This window comes from Lytechinus variegatus, chromosome 1 (genome assembly GCF_018143015.1).
Source record: "Lytechinus variegatus isolate NC3 chromosome 1, Lvar_3.0, whole genome shotgun sequence".
Classification (NCBI taxonomy): Eukaryota; Metazoa; Echinodermata; class Echinoidea; order Temnopleuroida; family Toxopneustidae; genus Lytechinus; species Lytechinus variegatus.
The window spans coordinates 54,444,550-54,468,946 of record NC_054740.1 but is presented as its reverse complement, the minus strand read 5'-3'; the positions used below and the strand labels follow the sequence as shown (position 1 = coordinate 54,468,946).

Genomic DNA, 24,397 nt, shown 5'->3' with positions numbered 1-24,397 from the left:
CAAAACTGCTCTCAATTTTCAGTCAACGAGTCAAAAGAGGGCCGACTCGGATACCAGTCGCAGGCCAGCTGCGACTGAAGCAGCATCGCTGTCATTCTCTGCCTTTTGCCTTTGTCTTTGAGTAGATGGGCTATATCACTCTGCAATCTACATGGAGATATACTTGTTCATACAGCAATTCAGAATATAAATTTGAAAAAAAAATTTACCTTGTATCAAGAAATTGTATAAAAACATCACAATTTCTTTCACAAATCCAGTCGCAGCCATTCGCACAGTGTAAAGCAATCTTGGCAGTACACATAATATTGCAGCACTGGCACATAGACACTCGAAGACTTCTGTGTGGACAGAACATCCTCTAAAGATATATCAAAGAAATAGGCACCATAGATCATCATCCAGCTGATAAAAGTAAGAGGCTGTTCTATGTCAAAGCACACATGTATTATTTGTTTTATTTATTTTCTTTATTTTATACGGCAGGCCTGTTTACTTATGCAAAACTGATTTCCATCACATCTTTCCAGCTGCTTGATTTACAGTCATGATCGGAGCTGGTTTATACTTTTCGTCTATAAAGTTTTCTACATGATTGATTTTATCCAATTAGAAGCAAGAAAATACTTTTGAAAAGCCGTGGATGATCAAGTATTGAAAGACATAGGAATCCACTTTATCTCAGCGTTGAAGATATATTCAAACAGCCGGTACAGTCCCATATACTCGCTCTAATGTTTGCTTGCATAAGGAGAAAGTCTATGCTCTCGATTGAGCTTGTATCAGATGTCGATGATCACGTAGACGTCATTTGTGTCCTTATCTTCGTGGATCTGCATGTTGGAATAAGTAATGGCTTTAACCTCTGTCCCCTGTAATAAACACAAAAATATAAAACGGGTTCAATGGTCTTATTCTTTCAATCCAACTTCTGACATATAATCATAAATAATGAAACAATGAAACAATAAAATATAGTTTTTGTACAGCACTATGCCTACATTATTCAGTAGTGCACTGGATCAGACCTTGCACTGTATACGTAAATAATGTAGAGGTATTGTTGAGTCGATCAGTCTCCATAGACTTTAATTTACAAGGTCTGGGGTTCAAATCTCACTCCAGCACTCGCATCTTTGGCAAGGCTTTTTCTACATGAGCCACTCTCAACACAGGTGTAATAAATGTGTATCCGGTAGGAAGAAATTCCTTTAATGCTCAAGCACCTGATGAGGTTAGCTGTGCTAAAGCCAGGGTAATAGTATGCAATGGTCAGAAACATTATTTTAAGAGCTATATAATTGTTGCATATTATTATTATGACCTTGGTCTTCAGCCAGGCTGCTGTTTCAAGGCATGGGTGCATGTCTGGAATTCATCTTGTTAGGTACCCCATTCACCTCACTTGGGTATAGTGCAGCACAATATGGATTAATATCTTGCTGAAGAAGATTAAGAAATAAAAACAGCGCACCATTCTCCAATTTTAAGGCATGGTATAGAGACTTGTTCACAGATTTGAAATGTACTATTTTATTGCATTAGACTCACCTGTGGATGCTTGACAAGATCAAAATATTCTCCAATCCTACATGGAAAAAAATGAAGAGGGAAAAAGCTTTAATTACTAACAATCAATGACTCCATACAACATAAAAATAAAGAAATTGTGTAATTCCGATATATTCCAAGCAATAATAATACACAGTCCCACGTGTGCTTCTCTGTGTGGATGATCTTGAGTGTGATTTTTTTTTTCAGATTTGATTTCATGATGAATGTTATATCTTGATTACTTCATTTACATTTGAAAATTACTTATTAATACATGACAATATAGTGTATAATCCTACCAAGCTTAACAATGTTCACAACTTCTAATCTAAGTTTAATATGTATTTAGTGATCTCATTTTTTGAAAATCCTAACATTCGTATTCCTTTTTCATATTTCTCTAACATTCATCATTCTATCAAGTCATCATTTTCTTCCCTTGTCTTGATTTCACATAGAACCAACTGACACAAACACAAATATATCAGTAACCACACTTTTGTATTAATTATCAAAATGTTTGATGATACTCAAATATAGTTCACATTTTTTAACCTTTAAAAACTATAGCCAGGCTTTTAAACAATATAAATAATCAAACAATGATTTGTTCTCACCCTGTTGACTGAATTTTAAATTTCTTCGTATCAAATTCTGTGATCTTGACTTCCTAGAATTCAGGAGAAAAATCAAACATTCACAAAAAGAAACAAGACATTATATTGTGAAATTTCACTTAATTTATCATAAATTAATATGCTGCATTCTTCGCTATAAAAGTAAACACATTTGGATGTTTAGTCGAATACCTTTTGGAGCAGAAACCTAAGGATCATTCATTGAAAGAATGTGTGAAATATTCCACAAATACTGTACATGCACTTACTGCATCAGATTCTTTCATTTGATATCATTTCAAAGGGAACAAATATAAAACTCCCCCAATTTAGCAAATTCTCCATTTTAAAACATCTCATGTTACTTCAGGGCTCCATCTTACAAAGAATTGCAATTAATTCGATCAACCTCAAGTATACGGAAATCCTTCAATTACATAATTTTTCTATAGAAATTTTGCACAATGCCCTTTGAAAACAAAGAGAAGCATACTGAATAATCAAGATGACAGTGAATGTATGAATATACATCAAATCTGGAAAATATTTTGAACAAACAGGAATTTTAGGTGTTGATGTTGCCTGGCTTACCATAATTGTGGTTGATTGGATCAATCTTAACTCTTTGTAAGACGGGGCACTGTTATGTAAGAATTTTCAAACGAAAAATTCCTGAGATGCCAATTTAACAATTATAAACTGATAATGCTTCAAAAGAAATTTTCTTGTCCTCGTACTGGCTCAATGCGAGGGCTCTCGCTAGTCGACATGAACTGCAATGGAGAGGTTTGTATGAGAGTATTCCTGAATGATTTGGAAAAAAGTAGCTCACAACAAACAACTTCAAACTCATCTTACAACAGGGGAAAAGTCATGGCCACAATTTGCCGGCCTTGGCCTCAGCCTCGGTCTATGGGAAGTTTTCTCCAGCGGCCTCATGACAAGGGGGTATTGGCTTTGACTACATCCCTGTCATACAAAAAATCAGACACCTAACATGCTAGATGATCGCCGTCGCATGAACATTACATTGGACTTTGGACTCACCCTCGGGATAAAGAAAGGTTCAGCTGAAAAAACAAAGAGCCATTCGTCCAAGAAATTGAAGAGTAAGGACTTCATATCATCTCCTGCAAGTGAAATAAAAGTGATAAATAGGTTAAAATTTAGTGAAAAGGAGTGGAGCAGTTGAATAAAAATAAAAATAAAAAAAGTACAAAAAATACAGTCAAAATCATGAATACATCAAAGCAAACTCCAATACTTAATCAAACCTGCAGATGTCTGCAGATCAAACCTCCTCACAGTATTCAGCATGTGTTTGCCAATCTTTATCTGCATTCAGCAGTGGAAACTTAAAATGAAAACTTAAAATTATCTGATATTTTCATACATGTAAATGTATGTTTAGTATATATGTCACCAGAGAATACAGAATTCGATGTTTAGAACTCTAAACAACATGGAATTTGCATTAAAAAAACAGAAACATGAGAAATTCAACTTGACCCTAACAGTCCAGAAGGGGGTGGGGGGGGGTTATGGCCATTAAGATCTTGTCCGGTAGACGAGATCTTAAGATTGCTTGATTGCTGCAAAATTCACACAATGCAAGAATATGACATAAACTACTGTATGAGGGTTTGATAGCTACATTTCACTCAATCTATCTATAATATTTTAAATGATTTTATTATGTTAATCTACATTTATACATGAAATTACACTTGTTGCTGTGTCAATTAAGTTCCTGGAATGCTATTTTTGGTGTAAATATTCTCTACTGCATTCCTAACATTAACTAAACTTCAAGAGTCATGAAATGTTGAGATGCAAACCTCTAACATTACAGATATAACACACAAAAAAATATTGAGAGGGCTGGCCATTATGCCCCCTGACGATAAAGGGACGATCCTTGAAACAACTACCCCCCCCAAAAAAAAGAAAGAAATAACCTAAAATTAATAATTATTGAAAAACATACCTTCAACTGAAACGTCATGATTTATGGTACTTTCTACACATCTGATGTCAGTCATGTAATCAAACATTGCTTGCACTACCTGTCAGGGTTAATAAACAGAATTTCATTATACACTACATTTTTAAGAATGATGATGATCAGAAATGATACAAGTGCTTGAACTGTGGTCTAAAAAGAAAAAAATGTATAATTATTTTTAAAAAATTACAGATATCATTTAATTTCATGACTGATGATATTGAGGCAATTATCTAACAGTGAACAATACTCAGTAACAAATCCTAAAAAAATAGATCTTACATACAATGTGCTCTATACAGAAAAATGTATCATGTATACTTACATGTGTAGTGCAGTGAAATAAAATGTCTTTTTTTCAGTTATAAATAAGTAAATGAGGTGGAAATTAGACCAACTCGGTACTACATATAGACTACATTTATTAGAATTATATGCTTTTCACCCCATACCATCTTAACCCCATACTATCTTTTGTGGATTCACTCTGTCTTTCTTAACCCCATACTTTTTGCTTAGCCGGGGTTAATGCCTTAACCCCAGACTCTCACACAGCTCATGAATATTGATGATTTTACCATACAGAGTGCGATTAACATGCAATTCGACTTCTCTGATTGGCTAACGCTTAGCCCCACTTTTCCTTAGCCCAGTTTTGTTTCACACTGCATCTCTTAGCACTGCAAATGTGGTGCTAGCACCACAATAAGTCAGCTAACCCTGCTTTTTTGCTGGGCTGGATAGTACCATACTATTTAAAGTGTTAGCCACTTTGCTAAAACGTACATGTAGTGTGAAAACAAAGTGGGCTAAGCTTAACCCCGGGAAATTGGTGGGGCCAAGAGACCCCCCCTCCCCCTTTGCCCCACCAATTTTTTGTGGTTTAGGAAAAAAAGTGCAGTGTGAAAAGTATATCAGGGTTACAGTAGTCTAGATGTGGGCAATAAACCAAGTATAAGGTACATGTAGACCCAATGACAATTACATGTAGACAACATTACGTGGTTTCGACCGCCTCAAAGTTCGTCAGTTCCAGGTATTCTCTGATCGGGAAATTTACCCCGATCAGATAATACCAGGTATTTTGGTAATGTGAAAGCAAACTATGCGTAATTTCCATGAAAGAAAATACCCGCTAAATAGTAGATACTTGGCGAAATTACGAGAACTTTCAAGGGGATTTTTCCAAGGTCGCAGGTATTTTGGCAATGTGAAAGCAATTTACGGGAACTTTTAGCCCAGCATGTCGTTGGGCACGGGCGCAGTGGGTGGCTGCTGGGCTAGTGATTTCAAATCTTGTGCCTTGCCTGCTTATCAGACCATAATGCGCATGCTCGTAACTTCAGGAACTTATCCCGAAGGGTATGTTTCGGGGCGGTGTGAATGCAGGAATAATTAATGGGTATTTTTTAGCCCTAAAAAGTTCTTGTAATTTAACAGGGATTCTTATGATCGAGGCGGTTTGAAAACAGCCTATTAACAGTAGAACAAATGGGTTCAACCCAATTATCTGGGAAGGCCAAGTGAATATAAATCCCATTAAAGTTCACCCTGGAGTGATCCCCACATCGTTCCTTCCACCGATTGAGATATTCAAACGCATCCTCTCTTGTGCATCATATTCCAATACAAACACTCCTTCATTGTATTGCGACAAAAGCATGCCAGGGAGTGGGCGTGCTTATGTCAATAGAAGTGTAGACTATAATCATACAGAATTCATGGGAGAACAATCGACCCCAGACAAACTAGATCTCAAAAACAAATTCATCTCCATGATCAGGGAAGAGTTATTCAGTCCTGTTTGTATGCCCCCCCCCCCCCCCGCCTTCAAGTCGTTCAAAAGCCACAGATCCAACAATGTCTAAGATGTTGCTAAAACAGGCTACATGTTGATCAATATATTGATTTTCAGATGACAATATTAACAATTGATCTTTTCCGTATTACAGTGTGCTTTAATGCTGCAATTATTACCAACAAAATGCCCTTCTTCTTTTTTTTTTTAAACTATATCTGGAATAAAGTTAAAATCAATAAAGGAGATTACTACTAGTAATTTGATTTTTTTCAATTTACAGTACATAATAACAATTCTTTTGGCTCTTTTTTTCATATCCATTGTTTTAGATTTAGGTAGAAGGTACATGTAGTAATAAGTAGCCCTCAAAACTAAGAAAAGTTATTTTTTGGTCCAATGGGGATAAAAGTTTGTTTGAAAGCTCTCACTGATTTAAGGAGCAGTCTTACCATGCACCACATACTGCCTATTCAAATTTCTGAGACTCATTTTTCAACCTAACTTTCAACTTTTTGTCCTACATGTAGGCCCCCCCCCCCTATACACCACACCCCCAGAATGAATGAAAAAAATCAGTGATGTTTTAAATTTCCCCCAAATTTAAAGTATATTTTGTATGTCACAATAGTAAAAATAATCTTCTACCAACCTATTTTCCTATCCATCTACTTAGGGTTAGATCTAGGATTTACCAATGGGGGAGGGGGCACTTAAAAATGGACAAGCCCCCCCCCCTTCTACAAAAGAGACTCATGGAGACCATTTCTGTGTAACATTTCATGGAATGCCCCCCCCCCCCACCCCTGAGTCATGCTTGCTCCCACTTCATTCAGGTTTAACAAACTCATGGTCTTCAAACTCTGAGGCCAGATACACATACATGTACCGGGTACAGGAAGGAAAAACTTAATCCATGGGTTAGGCTATTTGGTGTGAAAGCAAAATTTGAACTCTGAAAGAGGTTGGAGACTAAAACCAGTCAGCTCTTTTGTCTGAAAGTGGTGCAAATATTGCATAAGGGCAGATTGAAATTAAAAAAGATCATTCAATGTTTAATGTATGCTTAAATGTGGGCAGGTAGGAAGTGGGATAAAGGCACATTGTTCTACAAACAAGACCAATCTCTTACAATTGTGACTCTAGACATGCAATGTACATAGAAAATTTTAATGCTTTGTTACCACTTGCCACCTTGTGCTAGACTTGTTTTAAAACCCACTTATTGATTGAAATTTCAATTGTGGTCTATGCTAAGCCCCCCCCCCCCCCTCCCTCTCCATCACAGCCTTTTCCATCTGAGAAGCTGGCTATGGGTCTGCTGCCCGGGGGGGGCCACATTTTTCACGACAGGGCACGTTACGTACGTAACGTGAAAAGGGTGTCAAAAACACAAAAATAATGAAAAGAGGGTATCTAATTCGCTAGGAAGATTACGTGTTTAGGGTCGAATTTGCGGGGAAGATAAAACAAAATTAAAATGTTTTATAAAGGATGTCCTTTTTGCCCCAACACTTCGTGTTTAGAGTCCGATTTGAGCGAGGTGTAGAAGGTGGGGTCGTATACTAAACCAAATAAGGTAAAGCCGACGACCGAAGGACCCGTAACAATAAAACATTCCTGTACTTGTTTAGGGGTTCATTTCAGGGAATATTTGCCAAGAGTATCGTTTTGTTTCCAATACTTGTTCAGGGTAGGGTTTCACACGCCAATACTTGTTAAGGGGTGTATTTTCAGAATATGGAAATTAAGTGTTTAGGGTGCTTTTTGAGACCCCATGGTCGCGCATGGCATCCACTCGTGAATCGAAGTGGCCCCCGGGGTCTGCTGAAAAGGAGACAAAACAAACAAAATGGTGACAGTTTGAAGGAAATCAGACAAGCAACAAGAAAATAATGACTGTTTCAAAATTGAGATCCCTAAAACTATGTAAATTCCAAATTGGCAACTGGGTAAGTAAATTATGACAAGTGAGAAGGACAACTTTCCCACAGGCCATGTTCTTAATTATAAGGGATTTGTAGTTTTCTCTCAAGTTCCCATTCCCCTGGGGCAGTAATCCAAATATAACTGATATAGCACCACGGTTTAAAGCCTCATGAAAGAAAATATAGTTTGAAATAAAACGTTTGAAAAAAAGTGATAATTTCACAATATGTCTCGGAGTAAATGGCAGATTTGTCCTTGCCTTACATAACTATGACATCACCATTGTGGCCAATTTGAAGTCTCCATGGGTATAATGATTACCATTTTTGTACACCTTTCATAACTTTTCCATAGTTTCTACAATTTTGTACAAAACTGTCACCCATGTACCGGTACTTGTCTGATTTTTCTTCCTCTGATAAAAATAACTTGTTATTTCGGTCGGATTTCCCTTTTGGTAATAAATGCTCAAACTTAGTAGACTCCTATGATATTCCAGGCAGTGGCCTCTCAGACCTACTGAAGTGGTAATGATAAATATTGATTAATTGCATCATGAAAAAATTTAGTACTTACCGATTCAAATGAATCCTTGAGTGTTGGACCCCCTGTTGCATAAAATTTCTGCTAAGGAAATTTGAAACGATCTATTGCACACATCTGCATGCACATTTTTTTTCAAGTACAGTAGAATACAAATAATGCACTAAACAGGGGCCGCGGAAATGTAAAAAATTGTAAAAATGACCATAGGAATTTGATTTTTTGCATGGTCAGCCCCCCTTCCCACTTTAAAAACCATTCCGCGGCCCCTGGTAAACGCATGCATGCAGGGCCAAATAATGTGCAAGAAGAGCCAATGGATATACCGCACCGAGGTCCGCAGGATGGAGTGCGGTACCGTATATCCATTTGGCATGTCGAGCACAGAGTTCATTATTTAGGTCCTCTATGCACAAGAATGCGTGTATTGTTTGTTTTATACAACTCCCACCCCCTCACCCATGTTACTGAGTTGCCCCAATATATTTGATCTAATTTCTAGATTATTCCAGAACTCGCACTATCTTGCACTCTGACGTCAGAGTGCACGATAGTGCATTTGGTATGACGTCAGAGTGCAGGATAGTGCATTTTGGATGCAATAGTGCAGTTCGCTGAATATCATGTGATTCTATTTGGATCAATCAGAATACAGAACATTCTAAGGAGTTTTATAATATTGGAACATAAAACCAGAGTTACAAGGAGGCTCAACCTAAGTTCCACCAATGATCAGTGGAGTTTTCATAGGGGGAAGGGAGGTGAACTAAATGTGAGGACTTTTTTTTCTTATTGAAAAAAAATAAGGTACTACTCTATCTATAGTTCCATGACCATGCTCATGCCCTCTCCCAAGTAATTTTCTTTCTTTCTTTTTTAGAATTTTTCTCTTCCCCTTTCCCTTCTGTTTTTTCACGTCTTTCAGGGGCTGTGGAATGATTTTCAAAGGGGGGGGGGGCTGACCATGCAAAAAATCACAATCATATGGTAATTTTTACATTTTTGTACAAGGTTTTGGAAAAAGTGGGGGACTGAAGCCCCCCCCCCCCCCCCCCCCGTTACGTGGCCCCTGTCTTTTTTTTCTTAATCACTAGAAATATCATACAGAACAGTCACCATCCTAACCATGGAGCAAGGCATCTACATGTAGCTAACATTGAACCTGGGGGGGGGGGGTATAAAAAGAATTGGCATAGTATTGAAAGTGGATTGTACTTTTTTTTCAGTTTCTCATTCAGTTGCAGTAACATGAAAATTTCAAAATTCTGTGTAGAAGTTTGGTGAACCTCATGAAGCTCTACCAGATGGAAGCAAAAAATTCAAAATTGGTCAACAAATAAAGAAGAAGCATTTTTCGTGAATTTTGAAAAAGCGCATAAATTAGCATATTTAATTAATTTCAAAATTCTGTGAAGAATAATTGAATCCCCCACCTAGTGCTATCATATAAAGCAAACAGAATTGAAATCGGACTTGAAATGGCGAAGTAGTAGTGCTCAGTTTGAAATTGTGTGTGGACGACAGACAACGGACGCCACGCCACGGCATAAGCTCATCCGACCCTTCGGGTCGGATGAGCTAAAAACTACAAAAGAAGATGAGTTAAGAAATTTATAAGCCCCGAAGGGTCGGATGAGCTAAAAACTACAAAAGAAGATGAGTTAAGAAATTTATAAGCCCCGAAGGGTCGGATGAGCTAAAAACTACAAAAGAAGATGAGTTAAGAAATTTATAAGCAGCAGCCCCAGATGTCATAGGATATAAATTCAATGAATTCCCCTTTTTTATGATTAATGGTGACTGAATGATTTTTCAGAGGGTATAAAATGACATATATCTAATGACATGAATGCAAAAATAAATCTCAATTTTCAAAGAGAAATAGCATTTTATTACATTTATGACATCCGGCCAATGGGAGAGCTATCAAATCTTTGATCTGGACCTGGCAAAATTTTCGCCAGCATGCTTCTAATATGTTTTTTCAGCTTTTATCAAAACCAACTTTACACATTTTAATTGAATAACTGATTGCATGTTAGAGGGTTGCATTATAAAATTACATTACAGGGCATATATTTTCAAATTTGCGATCCTTATAAAAATCATATGATTCACTCTACCCTGAATATATAAAAATTGAATAATTTCAGGAATGGCTTACAGACAATATACAATGCCTATTGAATTGTTTCATATGGTGAATATACATGTAGTAGATCATAAGATAAAGGATACAAGAGTGTAATCTGCAAAAGAAAAAAAGAAATTTAAAAAGAGCAAAATTATTTCAACTTGGAAAGGAACTAAATAAATTTGAAACTTTGATCAGTCAAAAACACTTCCACTTGTTAAAGAAATTAACATTAGAAGTAACACTGAACTTTTTTTTAATACATGTATGATTGATACCGATAACAGAGTTTGATCATAGAAAATATTATTGTACACATAAGCCAGGAGTGATTACAGTACTAAGACAACATCTGGGGAAATTGCACAAAGTTCAAGATAAAAGAAAAGTTTGAAGTAAAATAATGGAAAGTAAAATAAGAGTTCACAACTATATAAAGGCAAGGTCTACTTAAAGTCAGGAGCAAGCAAGTAAATGACTTCTAGTTTAAAAGGTCATGTCCACCTCAGAAAAATGTTGATTTGAATCAATAGAGAAAACTCAGACAAACACGATGCTGAAAATTTCATCAAAATCGGATGTAAAATAAAGTTATGACATTTCAAAGTTTCGCATATTTTCAACAAAATAGTTATATGAACTAGCCAGTTACATCCAAATGAGAGAGTCGATAATGTCACTCACTCGCTATTTCTTGTTTTTTACTGTTTGAATTATACAATATTTCAATTTTTATGAATTTGACGATCAGGACCTCCTTACCTGAAACTCAAAATGTTAAAATAATGGAATTCCACGTGTTCAGGGAGGAATGAAACTTCATTTCACATGACAATGACGAGAAAATAACAATATTTCATATAATAAACTACAAAAGAAATAGTGAGTGTGTGATGCCATCAGTTCCTCATTTGCATACCGACCGAGATGCGCATATAACTGTTTTGTGAAATGAAGTGAAACTTTAAAATGCCGTAACTTTCATATTTTACATCCGCTTTTGATGAAATTTTCAGTGTTATGCTTGTTGAATTTTTCTCTTTTTATTCAAATCAAGTTTTTGTTTGGGTGGACTTGTCCTTTAACTGATTTGAGGGCAATAAATGGATGGGGGTTCAAAAAAATATATTATGGCCTACACATGTACAGTGTAACTATTACTGAAGATAAAAGCTGAATAAATAGGTTTCAGAATACATTGAAAAAAAAATTATTTCCCATCTTTCCAGAATGCTCCTGAAAACTTGAACTCAGTCTTAAACAGCATGCATTCTTTATCTTTATATGGTAGAGAAAAAGAAACCTTACAGTACTAACCAAAAATTAAATAAAAAAAAGAAAATTGGAGCCTTGTGTTAATGCTGTCACTAAAAGACCATGACAAAAAATGAAAAAGACAAATTATCACTCACTGGACATCTGCAGTATGATCCAAATCTGAAAAAAAGAGAGACCAATGTAAAAATGGCAATAGAGATCTATGGAACAATCACTAAATTTCTGATATAAACAGTTGAAGGCTTTGGCTATGGAACATTTTTATATGTAGATTGATGAAACGAAGACTGAAAAGGATATAGAGAGAGGGAAAAGAATATTAAAAAGAGGAGAAAGGAAAAGAGTTATAGCCAAATAATTACCATTTTACATGTACGTCTCAATTTATTCTGACTATGCTTTTGCACGCTTAGTAATGTTGTCAATATAAATCTTGCAAACTAACAGTAGAGATGCTGGTCCAAAAATTGGGATTGTCCAAGAAAACAAGGATATCCTCATACTGTAAACCAAGACAAATCATGTCTTGATAACTTGGGATTGTCTGTTTATGGGGAGGTTTTTTTTTTTTGGCTGTCTATGTCTCGCATGGACTTATGGTGGTTTCAAACAGCCTTGATCATAAGAACCCCCGTTAAATTACAAGAACTTTTTTGGGCTGAAAAATACCCATTAATTATTCCTGCATTCACACCGCCCAGAAACATCCCTTCGGGATTAGTTCCTGAAGTTACGAGCATGCGCAGTATGGTCTGATAAGCAGGCAAAGAGCGAAATTCAAAATCACTAGCCCAGCAGCCACGCCCAACGACACGCTGGGCTAAAAGTTCCTGTAAATTGCTTTCACATTGCCAAAATACCTGCAACCTTGGAAAATCCCCGCAAAATTTCTCATAATTTCACCAAGTACCTACTATTCAGTGGGTATTTTCTTTTGGGGAAATTACTCGTAGTTTGCTTTCACATTAACAAAATACCAGGTACTTTCTGATCGGGGTAAATTTCCCGATCAGAGAATACCTGGAATTGACGAAATTTGAGGCGGTCTGAGACCACCTATACTAGACAAACATTAAAAGAATTGAGAGTGTTAAACAGAGATTCAGTAACTTCATGCAGTTCCCCCCACTTCACTGTCTATTTGTCATGACTTGCCGTCTTCCAATATACCGTAATCTTGAAACCTGAAGTGAAATACATCAACTGGCACACTTGATCGGTGTCGGCACTTAGGTGAATGAAGTTTCCTAGAATTCTTGTGTGGAGAAATCTTTGAAAACTGAGACAGTCCCTGTAAAGTGGGATGATCCCAATTTTCTGACCAGCACCTAAACAGCTAAATTTACAATAACTAAACCTAAATTTTAAAGTAAAAAGCGTTAAGACTATTATTAAATTCAAAGTCGCTGTCGGAAAGTAAGATCCCCAAATTAACACTTTAAAAAATATTTTTTGTTCTTACATTCATAGTTTACACCACCGGCTGGTTTATCATCTGCGTATAGAGGATAGTTTCCCTTTTGATGACCAGCAAATACATGCAGTTGTTCTTCAGAAAAGTCCCCAGCAGACTCCGATCCAGTAGCAGCATTTGCGTCTCCCGGGGTCGAAGTCGCCCCGGTAGCTCCGGCGGCCTCCTCAAGCTCCTTTCGTTCCTCCAGCTCTGTGGTGGTGGCATCTGACTCCATCGCGGGCTCCATCGTTATTATTTTTTGTCTTTTAGTTTTCCACAATTCCGTCTATTCGTTTGTACCGTATTCCTACACTACCACTGTTTTGTCTGGCATTATCGTGATCCAAGTCCCCGGTGACTCGGATCCACGGACAATTTTTCACAACGTAAAACATGTCCTACCTGTTTCTACCAACCTCCATCGTAGGTGTGTGTGACTTGTCTCTTTTCAGTCTCCACCAAAGATTGTAGAGCGCCGCGTACGCGAGCTCTACAATCTTTGGTCTATCTTCACTTTATTGGCGTTATGAATCAGATCGAATTGCATCTATATACTTCTTTTCAATCTCTATTGCTTTAGTTAGTAAATTAGTACTTTTCATATAAATAAATCATGATTATATTCATCTTTTTATGTTTCCCACACTATGAAATTTGCTTTATTTCGTTTACATTTTTACTAAATAAATCGGCCCCTAGTCCCTCGAACAGTCTCAATTGCTTTATTTCGTTGATTCCTAATTTACTAAATAAATCATGATTGAATCATCTTTTCAATCTCCATTGCTTTATTTCGTAAATTAGTACTTTTCATATACATAAATCAAGATTATATTCATCTTCTTATGTTTCCCACACTATGAAATTTGCTTTATTTCGTTTACATTTTTACTAAATAAATCGGCCCCGAGTATATCCCTCTTCTGCAGACATTGCTTTATTTCGTTTATCCCTAATTTACTAAATAAATCAAAATTGCATCTACTTCTTTTCAATATATAGGCTTTATTTCGTCGTACTTTTTAATTATGCTATGAATAAATCTCATGATATGTTTGTCAAGATTATGCTTTATTTCGTCTATCACGTTTTTACTAAATAAATCAAAATGCATCTCTCTGTTAACTGTCTCCATTGCTTTATTTCGTAAGGTACATAAAAAGAATGTCGGTCTATAATTACTCCTCGTGATTCAAGTCCCCCTTCATCCGAATTAAACCACTGTGTTACTTGTTTCCTATTTTCGATGATAATTATTAAGATCAATAGAATTGAATTAAAACAGTATACTACTCCTCGTGATCCAAGTCCCCTCTCCTAAAAATACAAAACGGCAATTAACCCGTTGATATTCATCTACCCCTCATTTCCCTCCTCTTCAAAACCACTCTGCCAGACAGTTTCCTAGAGATGATTAATAAATATTTTCGATAATAAGAATCATTAAAATCAATGAAAATCACATTAAAGACACTATTTAACTGTCTAAAGAAGTTTGAATTAAAACAGTATATACTACTCGTGATCCAAGTCCCCTCTCCTAAAAATACAAAACGGCAATTAACCCGTTGATATTCATCTACCCCTCATTTCCCTCCTCTTCAAAACCACTCTGCCACTTTTAGACAGTTTCCTAGAGATGATTAATAAATATTTTCGATAATAAGAATCATTAAAATCAATGAAAATCACATTAAAGACACTATTTAACTGTCTAAAAAGTTTGAATTAAAACAGTATATACTACTCCTCGTGATCCAAGTCCCCTCTCCTAAAAATACAAAACGGCAATTAACCCGTTGATATTCATCTACCCCTCATTTCCCTCCTCTTCAAAACCACTCTGCCACTTTTAGACAGTTTCCTAGAGATGATTAATAAATATTTTCGATAATAAGAATCATTAAAATCAATGAAAATCACATTAAAGACACTATTTAACTGTCTAAAGAAGTTTGAATTAAAACAGTATATACTACTCGTGATCCAAGTCCCCTCTCCTAAAAATACAAAACGGCAATTAACCCGTTGATATTCATCTACCCCTCATTTCCCTCCTCTTCAAAACCACTCTGCCACTTTTAGACAGTTTCCTAGAGATGATTAATGAATATTTTCGATAATAAGAATCATTAAAATCAATGAAAATCACATTAAAAACACTATTTAACTGTCTAAATACTCCTCGTGATCCGAGTCCCCTTCCCGTGTTAAGTTCGTTCAATTTCCCATAGGAGGGGACTTGGATAACGAGGAGTACTATTACTCGTGATCCAAGTCCCCTCTCCTAAAAATACAAAACGGCAATTAACCCGTTGATATTCATCTACCCCTCATTTCCCTCCTCTTCAAAACCACTCTGCCACTTTTAGACAGTTTAATAGACATGATTAATGAATATTTTCGATAATAAGAATCATTAAAATCAATGAAAATCACATTAAAAACACTATTTAACTGTCTAAATACTCCTCGTGATCCGAGTCCCCTTCCCGTGTTAAGTTCGTCCAATTTCCCATAGGAGGGGACTTGGATAACGAGGAGTACTATTACTCGTGATCCAAGTCCCCTCTCCTAAAAGTACAAAATGGCAATTAACCCGTTGATATTCATCTACCCCTCATTTCCCTCCTCTTCAAAACCACTCTGCCTCTTTTAGACAGTTTAATAGACATGATTAATGAATATTTTTTATTATAAAAATCATTAAAATCAATGAAAATCACATTAAAAACACTATTTAACTGTCTAAATACTCCTCGTGATCCAAGTCCCCTTCCCGTGTTAAGTTCGTCCAATTTCCCATAGGAGGGGACTTGGATAACGAGGAGTAGTATTACTCGTGATCCAAGTCCCCTATCCTAAAAATACAAAACGGCAATTAACCCGTTGATATTCATCTACCCCTCATTTCCCTCCTCTTCAAAACCACTCTGCCACTTTTAGACAGTTTAATAGACATGGTCAATGAATATTTTCGATAATACGAATCATTAAAATCAATGAAAATCACATTAAAAACACTATTTAACTGTCTAAATACTCCTCGTGATCGGAGTCCCCTTCCCGTGTTGAGTTCGTCTAATTTCCCATAGGAGGGGACTTGGATAACGACTAATACTACTCCTCGTTATCCAAGTCCCCTCCTATGGGAGATAAAACGAACTTGACACGGGAAGGGGACTCGGATCACGAGGAGTATTTAGACAGTTATATAGTGTTTTTGTGTGATTAATTTTGTCTTATTAATTGTTTTGATCATTGCTTCATCAACTAGGAAGAATATACCGCCACAGGAGAGAAAAGAAAAAGACTATTTTTGTCGTTTGAAAAAGTGTCCGAGTCAGTTGTTTTTGTGTCAATGGGAAAACGTGTGGTGGAAGGAAGTCCCCGCTCAGTGAGAAGCTTCGCACAGTTTCGCATCGCGAACAATGAATTTCTTTTGAAAATCTTCCAACCGTGGATTCTATTGAAAGATTGCTGATATTTGAGGTGTGTCTCAAGTTTGTCCCCAGTGACTTGGATGACGATAAGGCCTTTTGTCTCAGCAGAGCATCAACATCAAGAGCTGAGGAAACGTTAATATAAGCTAACTAAGATTAGGTCTGAGTTTCGGATTGCGATAAATGGCATCAGAGTAGTACCGCGGTACACGATCGAGCGGTACTTACGCGTACGGCCGGCCGGCCGCCGGAGCCGTCCGGCGAGCGCCGGGGTTCATGCATGATCGACGTGAAAATCCAAATTTCGCAATCCTCTGCAACAATCTTGACTGCACATGCAATAACAGTGGAAAACTATGGACGGCCGTTTATAACAAAATTAAATAGGGATCCCACAAGGATTTCTTATATCCTGAAATTTTCCTTAAAGGGATGATCCGGGCTGAAAATATAGAGATGTACTTAAATAGAGTAAAATTCACAGAGCAAAATGCAGAAAATTTCATCAAAATCGGATAACAAATAACGAAGTTATTGAATTATTGAAAGTTCATCATTATTTTGTGAAAGGTGGGCTGATGATGTCACATCCCCACTTCCTTTTTCTTATCTATCATTAGGGCCTTTATGAAATCATAAATGTTTCATTTTTTCATACATGTGTAAATATATGTGTTAATATTTATTTACAATATTTATACTATGCGACTATTATTTTGTTATAATCATGTATTACCTTTGTAAATATTGTATAGAAGTGTAGGCGTCATAAATTAAATCAGTATTGTTTAATTAGCCCTCGGGTTCGAACTACCAATAAGAATCTACGAGATGATAATTGAAAGAGACGCAACATAAATGCGTATTGCTCTTGAGACAAGAGGTTTATTAAAATCCTATCACTATGTTTCAATAAACAGAGATATATGTTTCAACAAAAAAATTGACACTTGTGTAAACAAATGAAAATAAAAAAAGAAATATGACACAAATTAAAAATCTAATACTCAAAGAAAAATAACCAATACTTAAGAATGTCTGTGTAACTTGCGAGTGGCCACTCTATTAACCGCGGAAAATGGAATCGATGATAAAGAATAATGTCTTAACAGTAGCTGTCCTCGCGAGCAAGATTTCCAAGGGTAGACATACAAAACACAACGAAGATAAAATAATCACAGGTGTCCACAAAAACAAGCAGATCAGGGATGAAGAAGATGAAACACTCAAAGTCTTCCAAGGGTTGAGCAAAATACAGAAAAGCATGAACTAATAAGATTTAGAAGAAACTCAGGAAACGTTCTGGAATAGATGGGGTCCACAATAATCATGTACGTCTGGAAAGCGTCCTTCATATAATATATGTAGTATAAGCAGTTCACAGTTTACTTGTAATAGTAACAAAATGGCGAAGAAGTAACATATGCTGGATAGCGTCCACTCTCTATATCAATATTCTTCTTAGTTATTGTTATTAGTGAAGTTACTCCGTGTTCTATAGACCTTTTTATCCGTTAGCACAGCAGAATAGCAGACCAGGCACAAACAATGTTAATAAAAATATTACGGAAGACAGTGATCATGAAAAACCAATACACAGAAAATACCCTTCCTTCTCCTGACGATCTCTACACTGCTCTGCCCTATATTGTTCCCTTCCCAATATACCACACCCAACTTTTCTGGGGAGCATAAATATATTGAAAAATAAAACAGCAGGGCCTTACAAATTCAGAGGAGAGAGAGAGAGAGGGGGGGGGGACGAGAGAAGAGGGGTAAAGAAGAAAGTGGTCATTGTGCATTACATTAATGCACTACACTGATAGATTTATGGTCCAAGGGGGCAATAGCCTTAACCTCAGATCCCTCTTGTGCAGAGGGCTAAAGCCCTATGAAAGACATGAATGTATGGAATCAGGTAATGAAAGTTTGTTGATACATAGGTACATGTATTATTAAGTTGTGGGGAAAATGAAGTTTTACTATATGTATGAAACACCGCAACTTACATAAGTATTTTGTAATTCTGATACTGATGTGAATGCAGAAATAAATCAAATCAAATCAAATCAAAATATGTGTCTCCATTGTGATGAAATAAGATGGAGCAATAAATAAATAATGCACTTTATCAGTTGTCAATCCAATTGTTTCAGTTCTTGGTAGAACAATTTTAAATAAACCTAGTTTCATATAATAAAATGCAAGAGAACAAGTGGGGATATGACATCATCAGCACACCTAAGGAATATTTATAAAGACATGCCTAGAACTGTTTCACCAGAATAATTCAAGTCTTATGTGTTATCCAACTTTGATCGAATTTTCAGCATTTTGTGCTGTGATTTTTTCTCCATTTATTGAGATATAAATATTTCCAGCTTGCACCATCCTTTTAAATTTACGAGGGAGCTAAGCTGCTACTGATACGCAAACAAAATTCGAACACTTGAGTCCCAATATCTGTTATGTTGTAATTTTGAACAAGATTCATTGCACTACAATTTTTTTTTATTAACAGATTTGCATAGGGTCTATACGCAGGTGGCCTATTATAGACAGGGATAGACATGGGCGGATGAAGGACTTTCCCCCTGACAAAAGTGGGAGAGGCAAAAAAAAAAGGTTATCTCCCAAAATGTATGGTAATTTCGTCCAAAATAAATTTGACAAGTACAAATAACTTCACTTTAAAGGGGGGCGGTCACACTTGGGAAAAAACTTTTTTTCTATTACAAATTTCGATTTTATGATTTTTTCATCATAAAAGACCACAAATAGTAGGGGACATTTGATGTTGTGCGTCCCCCCTTTCCGAATGGTAGGTGGGCGCATCCCCCCAGCTGTCCTCCCCTCCCCCTGGGATTTCGGCCATGAATATAGAGGAACCGAAATGGGCGGCCTCAACACCCCGGCCCATGACAATCCCAATACAAAACACACAAACAAAGACAAAATTGTATATATATGCTGTTTTGATACACATAACTAAAAAAAAAAACTTTTACAGAGAATAGACTTTTCTTTAAAATGTCACGACCTGCCTCCAATACAATCTGGCATAAGTGAGGAAACACTTTAATAAAATCTGTGCATTGCATTTTTGTTATTTTCAAAAGTAGAGTTGTTGTTTGTTATGTATTTCATATTGTAAATATTTCCATTTTAATTCTTTTCTTTTTCCCCCTGCCCTCATCTTCAGTTACTTTAGCTGAAATCAATGACCTCTGACCTAATTGGAGGAGAGAGATAGAGTGCCCTTTATGCCCAAAAATTTGAGGGGGCCAGATATGTCGTATCTGGCAAATTTTACAAGTGAGCGAGTGCAAGTCTTAAGTACTTGCACAATGCCTAGCATTTTTATTGACAAAATCCAATTTTTTGATAGATTAATTTGACACAGAAAATTCACCCTTCTCTCCTTTCCTTAATTTTCTCCTTTTTTTCCTTGGTTGTGATTTTTTTTTTTTGGGGGGGGGCGCCCCGACCCCCTCCCTTTATCTGTGTACTCAGATCAGTGTAGAAGGTGAATCGCCCGATTTGTGGTGTATATCTTCATTTTCTTTTCTTTCCTTTACTTTACGTGTGGGTTTTATTAGAGCAAATTTTGTTCTTTTGGGCTAGCCATACACAGCGCGCCTACGCATTTCACATTCATGCATATAGGTTGCGTTGGCGAACAACAAACTAAGGCCAAGACCGAACCAAACGAGGGAATTCCACATTGTCAGCTGAACTTAGATAGAACCAGATCAGAATTGGTAATGACAGTTAGCATGATGACTATCTATTTTTGATCCAGAGCAATTTAACAATGGAATTTAACAATCGAATTTTATCTGTAATTAATTTGAACTGGCACAAGCCACATGTTGAGAGTGAGACCACACACAGTACACTGGCACTGCAATAGTCACACAAGTTAAACCAAGTGTGCAGTTGTGTGTGAAGATCATGAATATGGCCCGAATTCAAAGCCAGCAAAGGTTGTCTTGAAAGTGACTGTGAGGTTGTGATGCAAGAAATGTGAACGTTTCTTCCTCCTATGCCTGGAAAGACACGGATCATAATTCGATAATCTTGTACTGGTACTGTATCGTAGTTTGCAATAGTGCTGTAGCTCGGATTGTTTACCGGGCTGAATCCTGCCGTGTTGGCATTGACCACTCATTCCATGAACAAGGTTATAATATACCGGTAACCTTGTTCTCAGTTACATGTCCATGTGTGGCAAAATAAGGGTGGCAATGTTTGGCTTATTTTCTCTTTTTCTTCAGGACAAATGCTTGATTTTTTTACACTGACAGTTTCCATTACACCTATTCATCATACAACTTGGCTCTTAAGTAAATTTGATTCTTTATTTCATTTTTTTCTTAATTAAAAATAGAGATCAAAAAATGAAAATTTTCTTGCCATATTACTTTCCACCAATAGAGGGCGTACACAAAAATATGCCCAAAATTCAAGTTTTTGAGCGCTCTGTGAATACAATAATTTTTCCCAAGTTACTAATGAAAAATAAATTGCAACTGTATGGAAATTAGTAATTTTGGTCACAAAAGTGATATTTTAATGATTTTTTAAAGTGTGTGCTCAATACAGCATTGGCATGCCATAGTCCTACCTGTAGATTCTCCACAGGCAGGATGGTAGCAGTGAACAAGTGGCATTGACCGGCTGGGAGCTTTACGGGTCGGGTTTCACTTTGAATCCCTCGAACCCGGAAAATAAACCCGGATTGTTTGATAATATTTGAGGTGTCATTTGTCACCGCAATAAAAGTTGTGAAACTATTTTTAACAAGCAATCCATCCACCTAGTGTGATGGTCGAGGAGACAGGTCAAAGGTCAACCATCCCTACCTTATTTTTTTTTTTTTTTTAATTATGTGATCCCTACCTTATTTTCATTTTTTCCCCATCATGATCGGACCTCCTGTCTGAGTTATGGCCTTGTGTGTGAGGGATCGAGATGATATAGCTAACGGCGCACATGCACACAGTACCTGCCATGTGATATCGTCTGACTGGTCATGTGATTGGCTGAGAGTAATGGTTTCACTGGGTGAGAATGTCCAATTTGTTTACAAGTAAAGGCCAGTTGGTCCATTAGGCATGGTCATAACTCAAGAAGTTTTTCCTTTTGATATTATGACTGTGATGACATGATGAATATTTCTCTCTTTTTTGGTAAAATAATCTGTCCGGTTTATTGAGATATCTTTTATACCAGTTTTTTCTGCTAACCATAAAAGCCCTCCCTCCCCCAAAACCCTGTTGTGTTGACATTTTCCACAAAGTCGGTGATCCGAAAATAATAGCTCAGCTGGGATTGGGTGCAAAACAATTTAATTCCCATTTAAAGGATACATTGAAGAGGGTGGACGAGACGGACGAGAAGAGGAGGGTGCCGTTACCGGGAGAGAGAGAGGAGGGGGGTGTTAAAGAGGAAAAAACAAAAACAAAAAAACGTGAGAGATGACTAAATGGATGATTATGGGGGTAGAATGATATTGGACCAATTGTCAAAGTTTAATATGAAATAAAAATGTATTTTGATTCATTTTTTTATTCAAAATATTTTTCTTAAAAATATTATTACCGGTAGCTGAAGGCTAGAATAAGACAGATAAAAATAACTCATACACAAAAAATAGATTGAATAAAATATTCTATTGCTTCAAAGCGAATATGAAGAATGAAATACGCTCAGAAATTAACTCTTTCTGCCACTTCAACCCCTCCGAAAAAAATCTGCCCTATGATAGACAGAAACAATCTCTGTGAGAGCCTGTTTGAAAATTGGGTCACCAGAATGATAACATAATAAACAATGTGGTTTGTAATCTGCCTCTTGATTTCACACACACACACACACACAAAAATCATCTCAAAGCACATGTTTCGTAGTAAATCACTAGCGGTGCACAGACTGTGCTGTTGACCGCTGCACTGGTGATAAGCATGTGAGGAATTGCGATTTGGCCTTGTATCGTCTCAATCCCCTCTCTACATTACTACTGGATGATATAAACAATGAATTAAATATTTTGGGGGTTTGTATCGTCTTTTGAGAACAAGGTCAGAAGGTGATGTCGGTCACAGATAAGAGTCAAGTAGGTCAAAACTTTGTACTTTTGCATGGACATAAATCAATTTTAGCCGGACCGGGTTACCGGGCCTCTCCGGGTCGAGCTATGATTCTGATAAGATTTACGAGCCGGGTTCGGACCGAGTTGAAGGAACCGAGCTACAGCACTAGTTTGCAATGTAAAACTAGTAAAAGAATGGGAGTGCTGTGTGTGTGTACAGTGTGACTGAGGTGAGTGAGTGTGTAACTGGCCAGTATTGTCGGGACCTTTCTTTCTTGCTAACATTTGTAGATGAATTGATCAAAAACAGCAGATTTCCGCATACCGTTCATCTCTTTGGATGCTTTGAAATCTTTAACTTAGTTTTTTGTTTCTTCGTACCTTAAATATATATGCATGTAAATGTTAAAAGGATTTTTTTTGTCCAAAGTTGGGGGTGCAGTTAATCCACAGGTGCGGTTTATAGTCCGTTACGGTAATTCTTTCCTCTCCCATTGATTTTATTACAACGAGCACACACACTGTGACACACACGAGAAGAGAGGTGACTCAGACTTGTATCTCATTTCGGGATAAGGCTCTTAATTCCAGGGATGCCGGGTGGTATTCAGAAAATTGTCTCAGAGTCATAATTCGTCAAGATAATTACAGTCTCCACACAGGGTGACCAGATTTCACAAAACGAAATACGGGACAATCGACAAAGCACGTATGCTGCTTGAGCTGATTGACCGAGACAGGTCTTGATTTAAAAAAGATCAGCAAAGAAGGCTAGACGGTCTTAGACTAGTGAAAAAAATGTAAATAATTGGAAGGGAGGGTGAACGAAAGAATGAAGGAGAGAAAGAAAAGAGATGAATTGAGAAGGAAGAAAGAAAAAAAACGAAGGGGAAAATGAAAATAAGAAATAAATAAAAAGAAAGTTAGAATAAAAGGATGAAACTTGAAAGGAAGGATAAAGGAGAGAAAGAAGGTTTCAGCATTCTTTGAAATGAATATAGAACGAAAGAAAAAGAAAGGAAGGGAAAATGAATAAATATGTGAAAGAATAAGGGACAGAAAGGAAAAAGAAAGTAATAAAAGAGGAGGAAAGAAAAGTGTTTCCTTCATTGAAAGAAAGAAACAGAGAAAGAAGAAAAACAGGAAGGATTGAAGGAAGAGAGGGAAAGAAACAATAAGGGAAAAAATTAGAAGTAAAAAATAAAATTGAAAATGAAAGAAAGGAGGGAGGAGAGAATTAAAAAAAAGGAAGTAATGGGAGGAGAGGAAGAACGAGAAAATGAGAGGAAGGGAGAAGGAAGCAAAGAAAAGATTAAAGACCCAGACCGGACCCAAAAATGAAATTGACAAATTATATACCAATCGTAAGCTTATAAGCTACTAAATACAGCAATGTATGCTTTATGCATTTTCATCGCTTCCCAGCTGAGTATTTGGCTTAAGAATATTCCAATTATCGGGCTTCGAACCAGGCTTAGAAAATAGGCTTTATTGTGCTTTTCACCTGCCTCGAGACCGTGACGTCACGTTGTGTAAGAAGCGTCGTGAT

At 36.7% G+C, this 24,397-nt stretch overlaps 2 protein-coding genes across 2 annotated transcripts in view; one reads left to right on the top strand and one right to left on the bottom strand.

Moving 5' to 3' along the window:
• Nucleotides 1-346: 346 nt before the first annotated feature.
• On the bottom strand, nucleotides 347-13,634 carry LOC121417089 (protein archease-like). The gene is made up of 9 exons (XM_041610660.1): nucleotides 13,321-13,634; nucleotides 11,993-12,017; nucleotides 10,685-10,695; nucleotides 8,480-8,511; nucleotides 4,159-4,237; nucleotides 3,219-3,301; nucleotides 2,172-2,224; nucleotides 1,552-1,588; nucleotides 347-872 (listed from the first exon to the last, which is right to left on the bottom strand). The coding sequence occupies exons 1-9, from the start codon at nucleotides 13,556-13,558 to the stop codon at nucleotides 783-785; spliced, it is 648 nt and encodes a 215-aa protein (XP_041466594.1). The 5' UTR covers nucleotides 13,559-13,634; the 3' UTR covers nucleotides 347-782.
• A 6,773-nt stretch (nucleotides 13,635-20,407) lies between these two features.
• The window catches only part of LOC121417079, a 30,683-nt gene continuing 26,693 nt past the window's right edge, over nucleotides 20,408-24,397 (top strand). Inside the window, exon 1 of the mRNA XM_041610647.1 lies at nucleotides 20,408-20,515. The gene's annotated coding sequence lies outside the window, so the exon portion shown is untranslated. The remainder of the gene's footprint in view (nucleotides 20,516-24,397) is intronic.

What these genes read in the sequence shown, in the direction of transcription:
- LOC121417089 (XM_041610660.1), bottom strand. Translation starts at nt 13,558, where the DNA reads ATGGAGCCCGCGATGGAGTCAGATGCCACCACCACAGAGCTGGAGGAA. An exon ending in TTTAAAATTCAGTCAACAGG is followed by an intron (nt 1,589 to 2,171) that starts GTGAGAACAAAT and finishes TTTTCCATGTAG; the next exon opens with GATTGGAGAATATTTTGATC. An exon ending in ATCTTGTCAAGCATCCACAG is followed by an intron (nt 873 to 1,551) that starts GTGAGTCTAATG and finishes TGTTTATTACAG; the next exon opens with GGGACAGAGGTTAAAGCCAT.